Source organism: Mytilus edulis, chromosome 8, assembly GCF_963676685.1.
Source record: "Mytilus edulis chromosome 8, xbMytEdul2.2, whole genome shotgun sequence".
Lineage (NCBI taxonomy): Eukaryota > Metazoa > Mollusca > Bivalvia > Mytilida > Mytilidae > Mytilus > Mytilus edulis.
The window spans coordinates 72,780,111-72,802,286 of record NC_092351.1 but is presented as its reverse complement, the minus strand read 5'-3'; the positions used below and the strand labels follow the sequence as shown (position 1 = coordinate 72,802,286).

The 22,176-nt window shown below is 31.9% G+C and overlaps 1 protein-coding gene and 1 long non-coding RNA gene across 3 annotated transcripts in view; both read left to right on the top strand.

Annotated features, from left to right (window-relative positions):
• The window catches only part of LOC139486225 (furin-like protease kpc-1), a 43,856-nt gene extending 28,103 nt beyond the window's left edge, over positions 1–15,753 (top strand). For both annotated transcript variants that reach the window (XM_071271014.1, XM_071271015.1), the window contains 7 exons: positions 666–794; positions 1,643–1,707; positions 4,684–4,772; positions 5,640–5,812; positions 10,372–10,575; positions 12,521–12,624; positions 14,340–15,753. In XM_071271014.1, the coding sequence (XP_071127115.1) occupies positions 666–794; positions 1,643–1,707; positions 4,684–4,772; positions 5,640–5,812; positions 10,372–10,575; positions 12,521–12,624; positions 14,340–14,508 (933 nt within the window). In that variant the 3' untranslated portion in view covers positions 14,509–15,753. The remainder of the gene's footprint in view (positions 1–665; positions 795–1,642; positions 1,708–4,683; positions 4,773–5,639; positions 5,813–10,371; positions 10,576–12,520; positions 12,625–14,339) is intronic.
• Positions 15,754–15,879: 126 nt separating this feature from the next.
• LOC139486224 (uncharacterized) lies at positions 15,880–17,807 on the top strand. The gene is made up of 2 exons (XR_011655516.1): positions 15,880–16,018; positions 17,309–17,807. It is a non-coding gene; the product is annotated as an uncharacterized lncRNA (long non-coding RNA).
• The last annotated feature ends 4,369 nt before the right edge of the window (positions 17,808–22,176 follow it).

Here is a 22,176-nt window from a genome sequence, read left to right as displayed (position 1 = left end):
TAAGCTTATTAATTCAACATAGAATTAAGATCTTTGAATGCTGCCTATATCAGTACTAACATTAAATTTATATTTAAAATTCAAAAGCATAATTTAATTTGATACTGGTTTGCTTATTATCAATGAATTATCGACCAGTTGGCCTAGGTGAATATCATATCTCTTAGGTTGATAAATCATTGGATCAACCTCATCAAAAGTCCATAATTGTATAATGTTCAGAATATCTTTTAATTTCGTAATAGTGTTGTAAATATAAGGAAAATATGGTTTGCATAATTTGTAAACATTCCAACATCTATGCAGCAGAATAAGAGTCAGCACTCCCCAGGTGACATGAAATAATATTGATACGGTCGTTTTCTATAAATTGACTGCTCATATATTGTTGAAATCAGCTGAAGCAAAAAAAAACTTCCTATGCATGACTGACCTTTATCAAGATTTGACACAAATTGTTTTGTTTTAATATTGTAAATTTCGTACATCATGTGGACTTCGAAATTGTTTATATTTGAGCACCACTGGTGAAACTTATACAGACGACACGAGCTTTGGCGTACTAAGTTATAAGACTGATATAAGAAAGTTTTTTATTCATATATTCAAGTTTAGTTTCATAGTTAATCATAACATTTCTTAAATTTTTCCGGTCACGTTTTCAGAATGATGATGTATCTCCTTCAATGAAAATCGACGAAGCTTGGGCGGCAGGTTACTCTGGTCAGGGTATTATAATGGCAGTGTTGGATGATGGTTTACAGACAGACCACCCTGATCTTGCAGTCAATGTTGTACGTACACTTCTTAAACTTTTTTATGGTATAATTATTTTAAAATTTAATTTAGTATTTACTGAGTAGTAAATACAGACAAATTGTATTTGTAATCCGATCAATGGCAATTATTCTGTATCAGCCATCCTTAATAATATTTATAACAGTCAGAGTTTAAAAAGCCTTATCAAACCGCTTGTATTTATCACGTAATATCACGTGAAACATGTTGGTTTTTTAAAAATAAATTATCATAAAGCATAAGTTATTGTTTGTCTAATATCACATACAGTATCAACAGTTAATCAATACAATTCCTCGACCATTGCTCTATTTTAAAAGCAATATTATATTCTATAAATTGACCCATCTATTACTAACAGAAATTAAACACTCATTTGTGTTTGATGTGTTTGAGCTTTAAATTTTGCCATTTGATTAGAGACTTTCAGTTTTGAATTTTCCTCGGAGTTATTACTCAATTTATTTCACTTAACTGGGCGGAGTTTATCCAGTTCGCTCATAATAAACCAGTCCATCCATAGATAGGTGTTTAAGGATACACTCATCAATGCATTGTCCAGTCATTCTTTTGTAAATTCCTTTGAGGTCACTGATAGGTGATTAGAAATCAGTAATAACTATAACGGCAATCATCGTAATCACACACATTTTCAAATCGACTGTCCTCATGCAAATTAAAACGTAAGCTCCGCCCGATCAGTTGAAATAACATTGGTAATATGTATTTTTGTTATTTTACTTTTAAGTATTCAAACATCCGAATGAAATACTGGATGCATAGCATGATGTACATCAGAAATATATCAATACATAATATTTCATATTTGTATATTACTACACAGGATACTGACCATGATATTGATATATATGGCTTCGATCATAATCCCTATCCTGCAACAGGAAGAAGGTAAACAGTTCCATTATTATTTCAGGGTATCTAAACATGTCGGGGACAGACATTAAGCATAATAAAATGTTTGTTCTAAATAATAGATGAAAAAGATAACAGGAATCACCTACAGTTATGGAAAGCAAAACACACCAAAATCGACTACCAAAACACTCCTTTGAACAATAGAGATTCAAACAAAACGCATTTCAAAACCATACCCAGATTTTCGCTTGCCAGTATATACATTTATCTTACCTCCTATACTTTCTAGGAATATCATTGGTTAACGGTTACGCCAAGGAGACCGTGTTTATTTAATATTAGTAGGCGAAGCTTATTATAATGCACAAATATTAGTTGTGTTACGTCCCGTTATAAAAACAATACGGCGTTGATGAAAAATCTGAAATGTTTCTACAAATTGATGATGAAGTATTGAAATAAAAGCAAAAAACACATTAAAAGTTAACAATATAAAAAGGAATATGTGGTATGATTGCCAATGAGACAACTCTTCACAAGAGACCAAATGACACAGAAATTAACAATAAGAGGTCACCGTACAGCCTTCAACAATGAACAAAGCCTAAACCACATAGTCAGCTATAAAAGGCACCGAAATGACAAAATTAAATTATGTCAAACAATTCAACGAGAAAACTAACTAATTTATGTACAAAAAAATTAACCAAAAAAAACAAATATGTAAGAATAGCAACAAACGACAACCACTGAATTACAGGCTCCTGACTTGGGACAGACACAAACATACAGAATGTGGCGGTGTTAAACATGTTAGCGGAATCCTAACCCTCCTCTAACCTGGGACAGTGGTGTAACGGTACAACTAAAGAACGAACTATAAAAATCAGTTGGAAAAGGCTTAACTAATTGGATGGATACGAACATAAATACATCTAACAAAAACATAGAGTGGAAGTTGTTATTGTTGGCATTTGTTTTTGTATAGACCAATAAAAGAAGGTTCTTTATATTGAAGACATGATCACTTTGAGAGGCCACTAGTCTAAATGCCACATGTTAAGATAGTCGGTAAGATACATTCGTTACAAAGTGTAGTAGGGACCTAAAACGATATATATGGTGTCAATAAATTCCGTATAGGGTTCGATCTTCGCACTCATCATACTGACCCCATATATATCGTATTAAGTCACTACCACACTATGTTACTAATTATATATCTTCCAATATGAGCCACACGACACTTACGGAAACCTGTTCCCTCCAACAAAATCGCCAAAACAACTTCATAGTTTGCCTAACGACTGATGTTTAACGTTATAATAAAATTAACATTATGGCGTTCAGAGCTTATGAAGTATACTTCTAACTGTCAGATAATATATATTTCAAATGGAAAAAATATTTTGTTAGAGTATTTTGTTTATTAGATTATGTAAGCTGATATGTACTTTACATCTGTAATGTAAACGCCTAGTGTTATTTATAAACAGCAGACCATTATAGGTAGGGAAAAGGTTTATTTCGCATTGATTTTACCTTGAGTCTATTAACGTTTTGAATTCAATAACGTTTAATAGAAATTGGTGAGAGCTTTAGTATGTTAGAGTACCGGTGACAGATAACGCACATACTTTGGTTTGCGTCTGTTTGTTCGGTCCCATAGTGTAATGTATCAAGATCAAACAATCGAACAGTAGATACTGACTAACATCATAAATAAAGACAACATTATTATACTGCTGTTCAATAGTTATAAATCGATTAAGCGAAAACAATTCCGGGTCACGAACAAAAACCGAGGGAAACACATCAACATGAGAGGAAAATACGAACAACAGAAACCCTGAACTGCTACAAAAAACAAACGCCAACATTCAAAGAAACGAACTATCTGATAACAACTGCCATATTTCTGACTTGGTACAGGACGTTTTAAGAAAAAATGGTGGGTTGAACCTGGTTTTAAGGCTAGTAAAACCTCCCGCTTATATGACAATACTAAAAATATTGCTAAAATGACATCACAAACTTTACAACAAAAATGAAAGTGCCATTTAGTATTTGTATTCACAATTTCTGTCCACAAGCATTATTCCAATCTATGTTAAACAAATGAAAGGAGATGTGGGGTATATGTCAATGAGCAGAAACCAAACGCAAAAAAATACAACAAATAGAAGGTATCTACATGTCAAAATACAATTTGAAGGTGTACTTAGGTGAGGTATAGAACTTTTTGTCAAACTTCCACTCCTTGTTTTTTTTCAGACGATACAAGGTAAAATATTTTGCCCAATTACACACCCATTTTTCTTTTCACATAAGACTTCAATAGCTCAGAAAAGGTCATTTATCAACATTTTTAAGAGTAGATTCTAGATTTCTTTTCATTCGATTTGAGACACAAATAATTCCAATGCAAATATAAGATAAAAATTAGAGTCATCCTTTTCCCGCCATTTTAAAAAAATTAAATATCTCGAAAAGGAGCTCCATAAACTATCATTATTTTTCGCTTATTTTGTTTCTTAACTAATGCTCTTCAGACTTATAGTATAAACTTTAAAATATAGATTTTTTTAATTTCACCTAAGTACATCCTTAAAAAAAACCTATTACATAAACCATGCCCTTCTATATTGAAATTATAAATCCTGGTTGTCTCATGCACAGTAATAATAATCGATATATTACAAAAAGTGACCAATTTAGCAATTTCCATTTATGATTCGATTGTTCTGATACTAGTAATTAATTTCCCTATAATTTGAGTAGTTATACGTGTAAATGAGTAAATTTTAGGGAGGGGTAAACTTTATGCTGTGTTTGTTTGGTCCGTTTTCGTACTGAAAATAAGATGATAATGAACTGAAACAATATTCGACGGTGGATTTTGAAACCACATGGTTATCAGAAAGCAATCTGTTGTTTTTAATATGCTTAAGCTTCTGTATGGAATGAGTTTATAGACACGATACCATAGTAATATGTATTATATTTCAGTCACGGAACAGAAGTAAGTGGACTTATAGGTGCAGTAAAGGACAATAATATGTGTGTAGTTGGTGTGGCATTTCGGTGCACTCTCATAGGTGAGTTTAATAAATTGCTGCATTGCAAAGCAGTTTTAGAATTTGTTTGAGGTACAGATAGCTCTAAATTTACAAGTGAATTTAGTACCAAATGATTTATTGTAGTCTATATAATAAATATGTGAAATTGAAGTTATTATCCTCTCATTTTTACAATTGATGATAATTGCAAAATGTTGAATAAGTTGTAAATCTACCGTGTATATGCTGATTGCTTGACATTCATAAGTGAGTTTCAGGTCTTTTTGTTAGTTTTTTGTGATTTGTATCGATCTGATAAACGATTTTACAGAAACATGGCGATTGAGAGACACAAATGTATCCATAAACCGCAAGTAGACACAATTGTTAAAAAGAGATAGCTGAAAAGTTGAGATTTATAATTAAAAGAGAAACTGTCAAAACCATGACTTAAAAGGAAATCCACAAAAAGAACAAACTTAAGTCCTCAAAGCACTACATATACATGTAAAACTACACGAACCCCACAAAAAACTTGGTGTGATCTCAAGTGCTCCGGAAGGGTAAGCAGATCCTGCTCCACATGTGACACCCGTCGTGTTGCTTATGTTATTACAAATCCGGTAAATGTTCTAATTCGGTAGGTCACATTCGGGAAAAGGGAAGGGTATTGTTGTTACGACATAAGGAACATATCCGATATCATCTGTGATACGGTTATTCCATAACGGTCAATCAACTCGTGATAGCGTCCGTAAAATGTGCGAAGGGATGATTTCCACTTCACCCTTTGAAACTCTTGGTTTAATTGCTTCCTTGTGAGCAGCAATTCTCTATCAAGGAAACCATGATAGGAAATACAAGCCCTTCTTTTATATCTTTATCTTTGCTATATTTGTTTTAAAGGAGTTCGGATTGCAGGTACTTACGCTATATCTGATTCAGAGGAAGCTGGAGGCTTGAATCACTATATTTCAAATGTTGACATATACCACAATAGTTGGGGACCTGGTGATAGTTCTGGTTTCAAAGGACCCGGATTACTTGCAAAAAAAGCACTGCAATCTGGAGTAACTAATGTAAGTTATTGTTACATTTAAGACAATCTAAGTACTTTGTTGTTTATATAAAATATGGTTGTTCTAGTTTTAAATAATCTTGACTTCCTAACAATTTAAGTGTATCTGAAAAGATATATATTGGGCATAATTGCTTCAAAGTTAGATCTGTCCAATGATTTACCACAGTTGTTCGTTTTACTATGAGCAGTGATCCAAGAATATATTAAAACATATCAAATGAATACTTGGCAATGGACATACAGATTAAATATTGTTTTAGCAGATTGTCAAACTATCCCTTGTGGGGAGCAAGAAGGTGAAATGTGGTTTATTTTATTTCAATAGTACCGCTTAAGTCGACGCTAGGGGCCGTCTTGACCTTGTTGTAGGGTATGAATGATTCGTTCATTGTTGAAGACCCTACATCTACTGTCAAGATGAAGGACAGGAATAAAAGCCCTGTTCATTGATAATTTTTTATTTTTCTATGTTTTGTGTGCGATTTTGTCCCATGTACATTTACTCCATATCCTTTTATTTTCTTTCAAATAAAAAAAGTGTCAAATTATAAAAGAAGTAAACAGGTGAACTGTTATACATTATACGTTACGAGGAATAAGAATCTGTAAAAAAAAAATAATCCGCGCAGAATGAAACTATGTGCGTCGATAGGATAAATATCATTTGTAAAACATCAATTACACATCTTAGGATTTCAAAGTCATATCCAGTGATAAGTGTCAAATCCGCAACATGAAAAATAAACCAGGCAACTAATGAATATTATTCAACGTTAGTGAACATGCTTGGAACAAATTAGAATGTAAGAATCATGCGTGAATTATTTACTCCTGCAACTGCTTTAGTATTTAATATTTTTCAACGTTCTGGTTTCATTGTAGATTTCAATCACTAATATAGATGTTTCGAATGTTTTATATTTCAATAAAATTATTATGGTTCAAGTTGTATCCCCCCAAAAGCCCTTAGGAAGTCGCAAAATGAAAAATGTGGCGGAATCATTTATTGTAGACTACCTTAAACGATCTTTTTTTTAACTTGGTCGTAGAAGAAAGAAGGAACTGAAATGTTAAGTCATTAACTGAATTTACCTACGAAAACCGACAGATTTTAATTCATTGTATTTCGTCGGGCGGGGACTTACATATCTATATTCTCTCCTTTTGATAACTTGAGCATCATAGATTCAATCCTTATTAAATTTTAATATGTTGTATGCAATGACAAAAATAAAGATATGGACGACGTTTACATTTGGTACTGTTCAGGAGTTATACTCATTCATTGACTGACTAATTACGCTTTATGTTAATTCCAGGTGACAACTTCAGAATTGCGCGGCAGTTATTTTCGAATTTTGATAACATTTTGATTCTGAAATCGAAATTGATAGCTAGTTTGATTTTTGATAATTGCCTATTACATTTTTTTAGAAGTTATTGCACTTAATTGCTTTTACAATTAAACTTAAAAAATGTATTGGAATCCCGAGTATCTGTCGTTTTGGTAACTTCTTCTTCAAATGTTTATCTATTGCCATTTAAACGGGACATTTCACAAAAATATCCTATGTGTAAGTAATGTTGACGTGTATGCAGTGCTGGGTTCGCAAGATGGTTCTAGGTAAGCACTTCTTTGTAACAAAGCTTGCTACCTAACGGACTTATCGTATATAAACCAGTATCTAAGGTTTTGTCATATAGAATAATACTATGCTGTTCATATCTATCATACCTAGCAAAACAAACAATTGTGACCCTGTCGTCATTTTAAACTAAAAACCTGTTTTAATATTCTACCTTTATGATCTATATTAAGTTTCAATGTCTATATTAGGTTGTTGTTAATTCAACCACTTTTTGCGATTTCTTGTTGAGTAATGCTGCAGGTTAACTATAAGTTGATAAAAGATTACGAAAACCATTCGGTAGTTTTCTAACGTAGAAGGATTATATCGAGGATAATCCTATATTTTTCGAAAATGCTGTTCGTCGGGAAAGCAGTAATTCTGTATGAGTAGACCTTGAATGATATGTAAAAAATCGTTACGTTAAAATGCTGAACTAGATAAGATAAAACAAAAAGGCTGTAACTTCAATAGGAAAAGTAGATCTTAATTTACTTTGCCTGTGTTGTTCATGTCCTTTTGGTTTTAATACTTACCAAAGTAGTTGTTCCTTTGGTTTCTCAAATGTTTTATTCCGATTAAAATCAGCTGTTTGTTCTTGGTCGGATTTCGCCTTTAATAGATCGGATTGCAAATATTGACTGTCGAATTCATGCATGTAAGGTTATTTGAAAAACACCGTTCCTCCTAAATGGAATCGATAAAATACGTTGTTATCATAAACAACAGAAAATGTCCGATGAACGTTTGGAATTGTCTTTAAAGATTAAACAGACAAGACTTACAAAAAGGAATCTCCATTTAGTGGAACGAAAATTACCATTTTCCACCTTTCCTGAGTTTAATTCGATACAGCCTGTTTTTGTGTTAGCTCGAAATATCACCACAAGGAATTATTCGCTGATAGTTTTTTTTCTGAAATTACGTTTGAAGGTTTTATATCAATTGTCTTTATATTTGAAAAAAGCCTTTATCATGATTATTGAAAATTAAAAGATGAGGAGTACGTATTAAAAAAGTTAAAAGTCAAAAGGAAAATACATTAAATGTTTTGTTTTCCATCTAACATTGGGTTGATATCCAGTTTAAAAGCAGCATTTATCAGTTTATATTCAGGATATTTTAACAGTCATCCATTTTTTTCGAAATTTTCTGTTTTAGGGGAGGGAGTGGTGTTTGTGGGAGATTTTTTTTTATGAATGGAAGATAAACACATATACTTGTTTGGAACTTATATACAATTCTTTATATGGAAATCAAAAACATTGCAAAGAAATTTTAAACGCATACTAGCAATAATTATGAAATATTCCTATGATTTTATCTTCGTCCCTCTTTTTGTTATATGTATTTTGTCTTTCTTCGACTAGGGAATTTGATGGGCCACTTGGTTTCTTCTCCATATTCATTTTCTGAGGATAACAGCTTAGTCAACCCCAGTTGTTACAAGAAACATTTTGTTTCAAATTTGTCAATTAAGAATGCAATTATAATTTGAGGTCAACGCCAAGGGTATGATAGCCTTTAAAACTGTAACATGATTCAGAAATTTTTAACTCCACCAAAATTGTCTAACTTTACGTTAAAGTTTAATGGCGATCCTAACAGACGAAAAAGTTTGATTCTAAAGATGATTTACATGAAAACTATGATTCGATATAAATATGTTTACAGTGGTTGTATGTTGGTGGTCATAATTGTTGTAGAAATTATTATCAAAATGAAAATTATTGGTCAAAGTCGTGATTGTGAAAAGTTCATCAATGCCATCAACATTCACATTACTGCACTTTAGTATAATATAAGGTTTTTTTTAGAAATGCTAAAACTTGTAGTTGTCAAATAATGTTTCTTATTATATATTCTCATCCTAGTGTGGTCTCACATATTTCCCGATTTGTGCAAATTCAAAGCAGATGGATTTAAAAGTAAGCCATCGAATACATTTGTATCAATTATAACAAATCCTAATTCAGTTCCCGCTGCTGTATCATGCATTCGGTTAAATTCATTCACTGTTTTCTTACTCGGGGGGTGGGTGGGGGACTTCCTATATGCAAGGTGATAGGACGTACAGCTGGAATAGGTCACCCTTTCAAGCTTGAACATAGGTGAATAGGTCGGTAAAACTATCAAAAATATATGATAAGATCAATAAAGGTCCCATAACTTCTACATCTGTCATCTTTCTTGGTGTTCCAGGCTGTGTTTTTATCAATCAATGTTCTATCTTTTGGCACTTTGGTATTCCGCTTTTACATTACACACGACATGAAATTAAACAATATGGAAAACGGTAACCCTTTTTACCTACGAAATATATGAAAAGGTATACATTTTTAAAATCTAAATTATATGAAAAGAGTGGGATAACAGAACCCCAGCTGCACCCCCTATCAATAAAGTATTGAAGTCCCCCCTCCTCGAGGTTTTTTTAAGCTTCATCTCCAATGAAAGTACAAAACTGCGTTTGAGCTATACGATAAGACTTTTTTTAACTGCCATATGATATTGCTCAATTCTTATCTATTACTTTCGTAATATTGAAAAAGGTAAGAATCCGGTAGACATTTCTCCTTTTCTTTTAATTATCAAACATCAGACAAAAAACCAAACAAAAGATTAAACAACAAAGCGCCATACTATACGTTTGAGAAACGCAAAAAGATTAAATCCCGACTAAGAGAAGAAAAAAAAAATATGTCAACTAAACCAATTCCGTATTTTTGTGTTTTTTTTCAAAATAAGTTACTACAAATATGTATTCTACTCCTTCATAACCCGAAATTAAGCATATACTGTTGTAATAAATTTCACGTAAATATGAATTCGCGGACATTATTTTTCTAGTTATAAGAACATGTATGGTTCTTATGAAAACAAATATTGCATTTAATTGATGAATCTTATTCCAATTTTCAATCTCAAGGGAAGGAATGGAAAAGGTGTTATTTTCACATGGGCAGCAGGTAATGGACAACTTTCAGACAATTGTAATGCTGATGGCTATGTCAATAGTATTTATACTGTAGCCATTACTGGTGTAGACAATAATAAAAATGCATGGTATGCCGAAGTTTGTGCTCCTGCCTTAGCTGCAGCGTATGGTGGAAGCCTGGACGATAGATATCTGGTAAGTCTTCTGTTGCACAATAGCAAAACATTAAAAGAAGTGAAAGCAATAAGTATGACTCTCATGGAAGTTATTAACTACAGGAAACAATAAGGTGTTTCATAATATAAAATATTCTATTCTTCAAAGGCTTGTTCACAAGTTTTGTGTTAAGGCCCAAACGGCTGTTCAGTGCTGTCCGATAATAATCAAGCTGTCCGTCAATCAGCACTTCTTTATCGTTTGATTAGTAAGGTATGCTTCTACTGATTTCAATTTTTGTTTTTGCATTATCAATTTTTCAACCGGTTGGTTCTTGTCTACTCGACGCTACATTTAACTTTTAACCTGGACCGTGTTTTATCAATCACTGAAACATCTTAAAATATCCTCTTTTTTTTAAATAGAAAAATAAAAAAAAAACATTTGCTACACTGTTATCTAGGCCGGTCAAAAGAAGACCTGTTGAAATGTAAGGACTTTGATTGATTGATTGATTTATTGGTGATTGTTTTAGGCCGCATCACCACAAAAAGGCTATATCGCGACGAGAGCTATTTTATATATTATAACAAGATTTTTTTTAAAAGCAGACAACAATCTTTCAATTTACTAAAACGTTGGTCTAAAGCGGAAATACTTATTTACAAATAATTGACTTTTGAAGACCCGATCTTCAGACAGGTCAAAAGTAGTTTGTAAACTATTTCGATATGAAGCAAACATTTTCAGGAGCGGAACAGCCCTAAAATCTACAAAAAGCTAATTTTTAAAGCAGTCAGCATTTTTAAATTCCTGATATGAGTTTCTGCGTCAAAATGGTTCAGTCCACTACTTATATGTGTCAGTACCGAAACTAGGTCAGTAATATGACATATACACGACAAATGAGACAGCAACTAATCGACATAAATAAGAAAACGGCTTCTGACAATCTGTCTTCGATTGTTCCATTAAAATCGTTCAAAGAACCTTTCATCAAAAATGACAACTAGATATTGATATTAATATTATGGAAATAAAATTAAATTAAAAAATGTAGACATAAAAACTAAGAGAGTGCAGGTATATTTGAATATATGAAGTCTAAGTAATTCAGACACCACCATAACCAAAATAAAAACGATAAATGGACATACAAATATAACTTAATATCACATAGAAAACTAAATTTTTATCAACACGAACACTGACCGTAATCAAGGGTGAACTTAGAACTTGGCTTGAAACTAGCTCTCAGTAACTGCGAGAACTTTCAGATCTATCCTTTATTTTTTTTTTTGGCCTGTCCGGTCTGTGTTTTTGTTAAATTGATTTCTGTTGTGTATCGATATGATGTGTTAATCCCTTTTCAAATGACTTATATAGTTTTTTCGAAAGATGTTCTGTTACACCACTGTCACTGGTTAGCGGTAAGGTAGGCGCCAGCAAACATTTTTGACCTCGCCACAATATTTGGTTTTAATAAAAAAAAATCTTTCTACAAATTAGACCGTTTGTTTCCTCAATTGAATTGTTTTATATTTTTCATGTCAGTGCCTTTAACTTTGACTAAACGGTATGGGTTTGTCTTATTGATGATGGCCGTACGGTTGCCAATAATTGCTTATGTCCACTCCATTTAAACTTTGATTAAAATCACAAAAGGATTGAGACCGGATGGATGGACTGTGAAAACGTTCTCTTCTATGTATGAATATCTTGTTATATGAATCCAAACTCAATGAAAATGTCAAAATCGGGCATAGGACACAACTAATAAAAATATATACCAGACTAGTAACTAAAGATATAAGACCACTCGAACATGTCGCTAGTTAACGCAACGACAATCAATCAATCAATTTGTAATGGTATTAAACTTTGTGCTATATGTACCAAGTCAGTAACCTCTGGCCGTGAAACGAAGAATATGAATAGGAAATTGTATATTTGCTGGAAATACATTGATAATAATCCATTTTAGACAACAACTACAACTGCATCAGGATGCAAAAGTGATGGTATCCAGGGGACGTCGTACGCAACAGCTATTGCTTCTGGTATTGTTGCGTTAACTCTCGAGGCTAAGTAAGTATATTTCGCTGCTGAAATTGTTGCTTTAAACATGTACAATAATTCAGAGGATCTATAATCACTAATAGCTACTGGTATTTGCAATGTAAATATCTACTGTTTATTTCTTCTTCTAAATAAACTCATCATAGAGTGAAAATCGATGCAAATTGTATTCCTCAAATGACCTGTATAGCGCTCTAACATTTGGGACAAACATTATCACTATTTACAATTATTGGTTATTTACACGAAACAAAGAAGTACCGTAACTTACAGCTAGTTTGGCTTTTAATTGAATAATTTAAATCGCCGTTGTTGCATTAATAATCCAGGCCCAGCAGCTTTTTTTGCTGACACGAAGTAGGTAAACACACATATGGTTGATCTTCATAAACATGCAGATAATTAAGAGTATATAAAACAACTGATACTAAGACATATCGCTGTTTTTCAAGTCAGGAAAAACTATGTATCTTTTACTTGTCAGTGTAAAGTTGAAAGCAAGTTAAAATAAATCCATCGAATTAACATTTTCCAGCATTGCTGCTCTAATAGCTGAGGAAATATAAAAGTATCAACATAAACAGGTCTTGTTATTTGATGGACCTATATCCTCTGATGGTGTTGCGATGATAGTATAGGCGCAAAATGTACCAAAGACAGCTAGCATATTTGCTAAACAAATTTTTAAAAGTTTGAAACAAAGGACAAATGTATTGTTTGTATCATATTATGTGCAAACAATTATCTTAAAGTCCTGAAGCTATTGCTTAAAAGTGTATGACACATCATTATTATAATGAATATATAAGTGATGAAAACACTTCTCTTACTGTCTGTTTCTTTATGTAGTAATATTTTAGTATTATTCGATATGAAAAATAGTTATTTGATTTTTTTCTAGAACTTCATTTGGATGGTTTTAATTTGATTAATACGCAACTATCTAGGCTGGAATATTGAACAATACCTTATATGTATTTTGACATCGAGAGTCGCAGTAACTTAGACCCATCTGAGTTTTTTTAATCAATTTCTAATTATTGCTATTATTGGTGTTTTATACAAGTGAATACCTGATACCACTGCTATTGTTCAGCATAGATTCTGAAAGATTAATTAGTATCTTTATTCGATGACATTGTTTACCGTAGCATTTGGGCTAAATTAATCATCACTACATGTACTTATCATATTTTGTTACATTGGTCTAACACTTAATTACCATCATTGTAAAGGGTAGTATCATCTCATACATTTATGGGTCCTTTTTTTTTACATTAATCAAGCATTTACGAGCATTGTAGAGGGTATTATCATCACATGTACTTATGGCATTGTAAAGGGTAGTATCATATGTACTTAAGGTCTTTGGTTACATTGGTCTAGCATTTACGAAAATTGTAGAGGGTATTATTATCACATGTGCCTGCTGGTAATTATATTCTGAACCTAATGCTTAACTACACAAACTCAAATATAAAAATAAACCCCAAAAAAAACCCAACAATTTGAACAAATTTGTTTGGTCTTTTCTACAGTATCATTTATATTCGATTTAAAAAAAAAAAAGGCTTACGTACTCCAACTAATTAATTATTTGTATCAAATATCACGACTAGAATGGTTTATACTGCTGTGTGGTCTGTCTGGGCAATCCATATATGTTCCTAGATTGTCTGCCTTTCTATATCTGATTTTAGTCCTCTAAATGATTATATTTACAGCCCAAATCTGACTTGGAGAGACATTCAACATCTGATTGTTTTCACATCAAACAGGAGTGGTTTTAATGACACCTACTCTAATTGGTCAATCAACGGAGCAAATAAAGAATGTAAGATTCGACAAATTAAACATTGCAGTACTATGGAAACAGATGAATATATACACTAACAAAAATAAAAGATAGAAATCAGCAGTGCAACAATTCTAAGTTACGTGAACTTAATAATCGATATAATGTTTTACATGCTTTATAAAGGAGTAGGTCCGATTTTGGCCTCAAATTTCAGGTTCATCTGACGAAAGATTTTGGACACTTTTTTAACACGTGAGTGTCTATTTCAGTTGATTCAATTAGTTTATGTGAAAGATTTTAACTGATTTAGTCATTAAAAACGCTCCCATTTAAGCTTAAATATAAAAAAAATCTATCAAATATGCCAAAAAATGTCACTTTTCAGATGGATTTGTCAAAAATGTAAGTGGCCTCATCCGAGTTCATCCTCAACCTTTATATATGTTATGTATTATCATCAAATACAACTTACATTTCTATATTAAGAATGAACATACATGCAGCCCCGTGGTTTCATTTAAGACGGAAACCGTCTAAAATTTAACTGAAATGTGAAGATTTCAGTAATTTAGCATGACTTAATGATGCTAGTGCCCAATATATGTACATTGTATTGTCAAAAACAGACCATATTTATGTAGCAGAAGAATTCTACTTAAATAACTAAAAGTTTACATTTTAACAATTTTGTAAAACTGCTATAGTTTAAGGGATCTTCCTGGACCTACTCTTTTGCATTTGCATCTTACCATTATGTTATTCTTTGAATTGTTTTACATTATACTGTACATTTTTTTGAATCGAGGGCCACTTATGAGACAAAACGTGCGTCTTTTGTTATGATTATATCGTTACGTGTAGCTATCTTATTTATCAACAGATCGGACCACTGTAAGTTATAGACAGATGTAACTCATGTTTCCGATTACTTATTTTTTACTATAACCATTATGTGATGTTTAATATTAATATTTACTAATTAGGACTAAATGCATTTAAATAACTAAATATGCTAAGTAATGATTGACTTTGAAGTTCAGAATTGCAACATTTTTTAGAAGCTGACTTTAATTAATATAAAAGGCATTGTTCATCAAAATTATATAAAGGATAAGGGAGGCTGAAGAGACAAAGGGAATTTTAAACTCGCAGACGAAATGACACTGCTCTGGCAAAAAAACCCAATTAAGAGACAAATAACAGTCTATAAAACACAACTGAGAAAACTCAAGACTAAGCGAAATAAATTCCAACAACAAATCAGGGTTCACCACAAATGTCCCAGAAGGGTATGCAGATCCCGCACATCATGTGAAAACCAATCATGTTGCTAATAGTATATTATATTGTTCAAATAATTCATGAAATATTTGGCTCTGGACTTATGACTCTTGTTTGTATGTCTTCACTCTAGTAGTGATTTCATTTTTGATTTATTCCTACAATGAATACTATGCTGTGAGTTTTTTGAATCTGTAGAATATCTTTTCAATTCCGATCTAATTTGAAAAAAAAATTGTTTCATGTAGATGGTGTCATATTCGGATCAGTTGGCGGAACTGTAGGATTGTTAATAATAGTTGCAGTCGTTATTTTGATAATAAAGTAAGTGATCATTAAGTTATATATAATTATCATGCAAACACATTATCTTAATACTAGATGTATGTCATTTGCACATATAACGATATATGGATAGCAAAATATTATGTCATTTCTGCAATTTTTGCAAATGTAATTCTTCTAGTAAGGTTCATTAGGCTATACGCATTTTTGAGAATAAGCTCATCATAGATACGAGGTTGAAGAGCTTTTCCCAAATACAGCTAAGCTATTCCTGAGGTAGAAAAGCCTTAGTATTTCAAAAATGCAAAGTTTTGTAAAGAGAACCACATTTAGAAGTACTCTAGTTACAAAATCAGAACTATATAATAATTATTTTATAAACAGTTCTATGGCTCTCGACTTTTGGCATTTAATATTTCATTCTTGTTTTTCCTTGTTGGAAATTGGCATCTAAAAAGAATGAAATCATTTGATTTGACGCTTCTCATGTTATACCCGTCTCGTGGTATAAGCATGTTGTATATGTTTTATATATGCTGTATGTATACATGGGTATTGAAATAACATGAATAATATTAGGAAATAAGGAAGCATGAATGACAAATTAAGAGTATGCCAAAAAAATCAAAAGACGTAAGAGGTTTAGCTTGCTATAAAACAGGTTTTCCCGTTTTAAAAGTTTTACACTAGTCTTTTATGGGCCCTTTAAAACTTGCTGCTCGATGTGATATAAGGCTCCGTGTTGAACGCCGTACTTGGACCTATAATGATTTACTTTACTAATGTATATGTCAGAAATGTCAGACGATTCTCCGTGGCAGTTACTTTCTCGTAATTGACGCTCTTGTAGTAGTGATTGGTGTTTTTGACAATTATTCTGAAATTAATAATAGATTCACAATACAGTCACCATAATATGCAATGACCCATATTTGCCTGAACTGTATGTCATTGTTCTTAACATTTTGAAAAAACTGAACAAAACTATTTTTTTATGTTTGTCTCAATCATTCAATATATTCTTTACAATCAGAACAAATAATTAACATTCAGAATTTATCTGAACGGATTTTTATCATTATAAATCTATCTGAAAATATTCTAAAAATCCTTAATGTTTTTGGATATGTTTTAAATGTGAAAATTTTAACATCTTAAAGTTGAATGAATGATTTTGAAAATATGTTTCTGTGTTTGGCATTTACATCTTTGGATTATATAACATTAACACGAGCTAAAAAAAAAATGCATATATCGGAGTATTTACGACCATTCATGTATTACAAAACTTATACGCGAAAAAATTTACGTAGCATTCATTTTTGACAGGCGAACATCAATTTCAAAGAATAACCAGACCAATTCAGAAGAGAGCGGTCCATCATATATAGATGAAATCCCATCGGACCATCATGATCTGGATATGACAATTATTGACCATATGATGTAATTTACATTACAAATGTAGAACATTCATAATAAAAAGTAAAAGAAAACAAAAACACTGCAGTTACATTTGACTAAGAACTGTGTATAGTATTTTTTTTCGAAATAACTAACGGGTATACATGTATCATATTCATCAGAAAAATCGGAATTTTCTATTTTTGTTCATAGAAACTACTTATTCTATTTTTTGTGATAATAAATAACCTTTTCGAGTGTTTAAATATATTTTGCTGTGTTAAATGAGATTTTCTCAGTTCGAAATGTGCTATTGTACTGTTTATTTGTGTATTTGTCTGTCCTGAATGTTCTTGCATTTATTTGTACTGTAGTCCTGTCATGTAATGTTGTCATTTTAGTGTTATAATAAACATTGCCATAAAAGCGCGAGGTTTGGCTAGCCATAAAACAAGGTTGAACCCACCATTTTGTCTTTAAATGTCCTGAACCAAGTCAGGAAAATGGCAGTTGTTATCTTATAGTTCGTTTCTGTGTTAGTTGCTACGCGCGTTATTCAGTGTGCACCAATTTTTTTATGTTATTTCTTCATAGACAGAAAGAATATTAAAGTCATTCCTTAGAGGTTTTTCTTGTCGTAGAACACAACGAGGGGTGGCAGGATTGATTAAATGAATAACAAACCGTAGGGGGTCTTTTTGTGGGCAATCCTGACACCCCGAGGTGTGTTTTACGACACGAAAAACATTCAAATATGCATTATCTGACTTAATAACCGTAAACAAAATATTATTTTCTGCAAAGATTTGCAGAATTATCATCCTATTTTACCGACTACACTAAAGTGGGATACTCCTTTCTGATGCGTTAAGATTTTAATACGCCCTACGGCTCACTTAGAATGTGAAATAAAACTCACTAATTAATCTAGATTTAAACGTTAAAAATCGTTATCCAAACAATAAAAATATTACAGTAACTGCATGAAGAAAGCCACAAATGAATTATAATCACCCGATAACGGTGTATGAATAATACAACTCACATTGTAAGTAATTTAATGTACCAACTTTTTTAGTTAGTTTAAGGAAGTGGGTGCTATGGTTTTTTTCTTCTTTACTATTAGAGGTCGGTCATTTAAAGACGTATCAACCGTATCATATACGTTGACGTATCCGCATCTGCAGATATACCAAAAAACAGATTATAGATCCCGAGCTTTAATTTTATGTTCTTTCAATAACGCAAATGGGCGACTGATTAATTTCTAATGCAATAAGGAAGTATCGAGTTTTTGTGGAATATGTAGCCCTACTTTTAAAGACATTCCGGATAGTTGGAACAGTTTACAGGCATGATAGGAGTAAATACGGTAAAAACCGTTTGTTTGTGTATGAACTTGTGCTCACGTAGAACCAAATTGTTAATTGATACTCAGAGTTTTCTATTACCTTTGATAAAATCACAAATGAACAATATTCAAAGTTCCTTACGTGTATATAAGTAGTACATTTTATTTTTTTGGTGTTTATTCATATAATATCTTGAAATATTTTTTAACTAGATTATTAAAGGATTGTGTACGATATTCGTGTACCTGCCCTACATTGGCTCCTTTTTAAGAGTATGTAAAAGTAGTTGACAAAACACTACTATCACAAATGTTGAAGATGTATGTTTGATTGTTTTGAAAAGATTCCAATTAGTTTTTTTTAAATGGAGTATGGTCTTAATAATAAGCTCGGGATCGCATAATAGTTTTTTTTTATATATCTGCAGATGCGGATACGTCAACGTATACGATACGGTTGATACGTTTGTAAATGACCGACCTCTACTTGTAATGACATTTTTATCGAGGCAAAGTGTTTATTTTTCAACGATTTTTTACAAATGAACTTTTCCGAATAATTTTCTGTAAGGGATATAAGCCGATAATAGTCCATTCTGTAAATTATTGGACAGGTCTGAGGCCGCAGGCCCGAAGACCTGTTCAATAGTTTACAGAATGGACTGTTAGAGGCTTATATCTTACTTAAAACATTGTTTAACACGTCGATAAAAGGTAAAATAAAAGAAAAAGCAAGCAAAGATTTATTTTCATCAAGTATGAAAATTGTTTTGTGAATAAACTTTCTTTACATAAAAATATATCCTACATGTTGGCCCCTTTAAACAATAACTTAACGTAAAACAAAAAGACAAAAAGAAAGTACAGCTGAAGGTAAACAACATGTATTGCTACATGAAGAATAAGACACAGGGTATGCGTATCATGATTTTTGCGTGCGCAAGGACTACTCACATTTTCTGCTCATAGTTTCCGTGAATAACTTTACATTCGGTTTGTGTTTCAAAATGGATAAAGTGATGAAAGTATATTAATTTAAATGCAAAAACGAAGAAAAAGATGTCGTTGCATGTATTAATGAATGTGTTGTTTCAAACTTTGGATTAAAATCAAATGTGTATTCAGAATCTATTCAGATACATTATTTCAGTGTGGATTACAAAGAGGATATAGTCAAAGCAGCTAATAATGGTAAGTTATTGCCTCTGCTGGTGGACTATTAGTCCCCGAGGGTATCACCAGCCCAGTAGCCAGTACTTCGGTACTGGCATGAAAATACGGATTTTTTGTGTTATTAAAATTTGCTGTTACAAAATATTAGAAATTATTATAAATAAAGGAATGTATCTCCCTCATGCAAAGCTCTGATTCCTTTCACGAATTTGGCTATACTTTTTGGACCTTTTGGATTATAGCTCTTCATCTTTTATATATGTTTTGGATTTCAAATATTTTGGCCACGAGCATCACTGAAGAGACATGTATTGTCGAAATGCGCATCTGGTGCAACAAAATTGGTACCGTTGATTTTATTATATATATATTTTATTTCATAATGTTGTGCGCTTCTATTAGTTTCTTGTTTCTTCTTGGGTTTTATTTTAACTAAGTGAATGAGAAAAGAAAAAGAATAGGATATGAAAACAGGTTCTAGTCGAACCATATCGAGTGCATCGCAGTCGATTTTATTACAGATATATAGTAAATATTAACAAATGAAGAAATAGCAACATGCAATCAGTTGTATTCTTTTGTTGGAATTTTCAAGAGACTGTACCCAAACAGTAACACCTAATTACCCTCCCCCATTTCTTTTTTTTTTTCTTTCTGCAAGATCGTGTCGCTCTTTTTTCGTTTATTGAGTCCCTTGTGTTTTATAAATGTTACCGAAATATATTCTTGTCTCGATTTTCTTTTGAACAAAAATCTCTCATAAAACGATCACTGCAAAAAAGTGCGAATCGGAAATTATAAAAACTATTATAGTCCCCTAGTTCATAAAGGAAGTTCAAGATTCGCACTTTGTCCACAGGATAAGGTTTATGTTGTTCATGGCCCTTGGTTTGTAGCATGATCAATCAAATTTAAGAAAAATTACTTCATTGTTCTTTTTCATTTTAATTGTAGTTGAAAATGATGTAAGGAAGAATAAGAGCAACACCAGAGGTCAATTTTGATAGCCTAAAGACGGATGAGGATAACTCTTTTGAAAAAAGAAATTTATAATAGCCAAAAAAACAAGACTTACAACGAGCACAATCAACTTATTGAATTAGTCTTAAAAGAGACAACCCCAAAACATGAGAAAATGGTTGTGATATAAGTATTGGATGTGTTTAAAATCAATTTGAAAGTGATTTTTTCCTCAAGAAACCGTTTTGATGAGTGACAAGTTATTGTATTTGAAAGTGACTTCAATGAAAATGGTTTTTTTTAATTGTCATTTGTTTTTTGGTTGTATTTTTGTTAACATGATGAAAACAATTGGGGTAATTAATAGGTTTTTTTATTTCAGTGATTTAGCTATCATTTACCTGTAAGAATCAGTTATGCTACCTTTAGCTATCCAATATTTTAAGAAAGAGGAGGGCTATTCTTAAAAATATTGGACAGCTAAAGGTGACATAATGGTTTCTTACAGGTAAATAGTAGTCCAATCACTGAAATAAAGAACAGGTAAAACAATAGAATGACGTCACAACAATGTTTTAATTTGAATAGCAATACATTTTTTTTTAAAACAGAGAATCAAGATTTAATTCTATACTCCCCCGACCCCATTGTGAGGTTCGTAACTGTTATTTAATATAATATACCAATATGTTATCAGTTGATCTTTTGATAGAGTAAAGGTATATATAGATGTAAAAAGTTAAGAACTGACACGAAGAGAGCACCACGAAAACTAATATCAATACATGTAGGTTCCAGTATGATTTCCTATTCAGTGTGAAACAATAATATTATAAAAAATCCTACACACGAATGTGTTCAATCTGGCTTGTTTTAGTGTCATGAAAAGTTTTACTTTAAAATTCATCTCACATATATGATAATGTCCCTTTATTGTAGCGAAAAATTGACAAAACATTACATTACTTGTTTCTAAGGTTAAAATGCGCGTCACTGACGAATTCTTGTTAAACCTGTCAAAGATGAAACTTAAAAAAATAAATTCCCTAATTGACAACAACAAACTATCAAACGAATTAAATCTTGGACAATCTTAATCAAGGTCAATTTTTATTGAAACATGGTATAGTCCGGGTTGATTCTTCGAAAACATGACCTATCGTTCTGAACTTCTGAAAGAAAATAACTTCATATAGGTATATATATGTATATGATCATCCCCAGGTAATGACCTAGGGTTTGCAATACATAATGTATATTCATAGGTCTTTAGTTTCATGTTTAGTGGTTTTTTTAACTTGATTGTCTT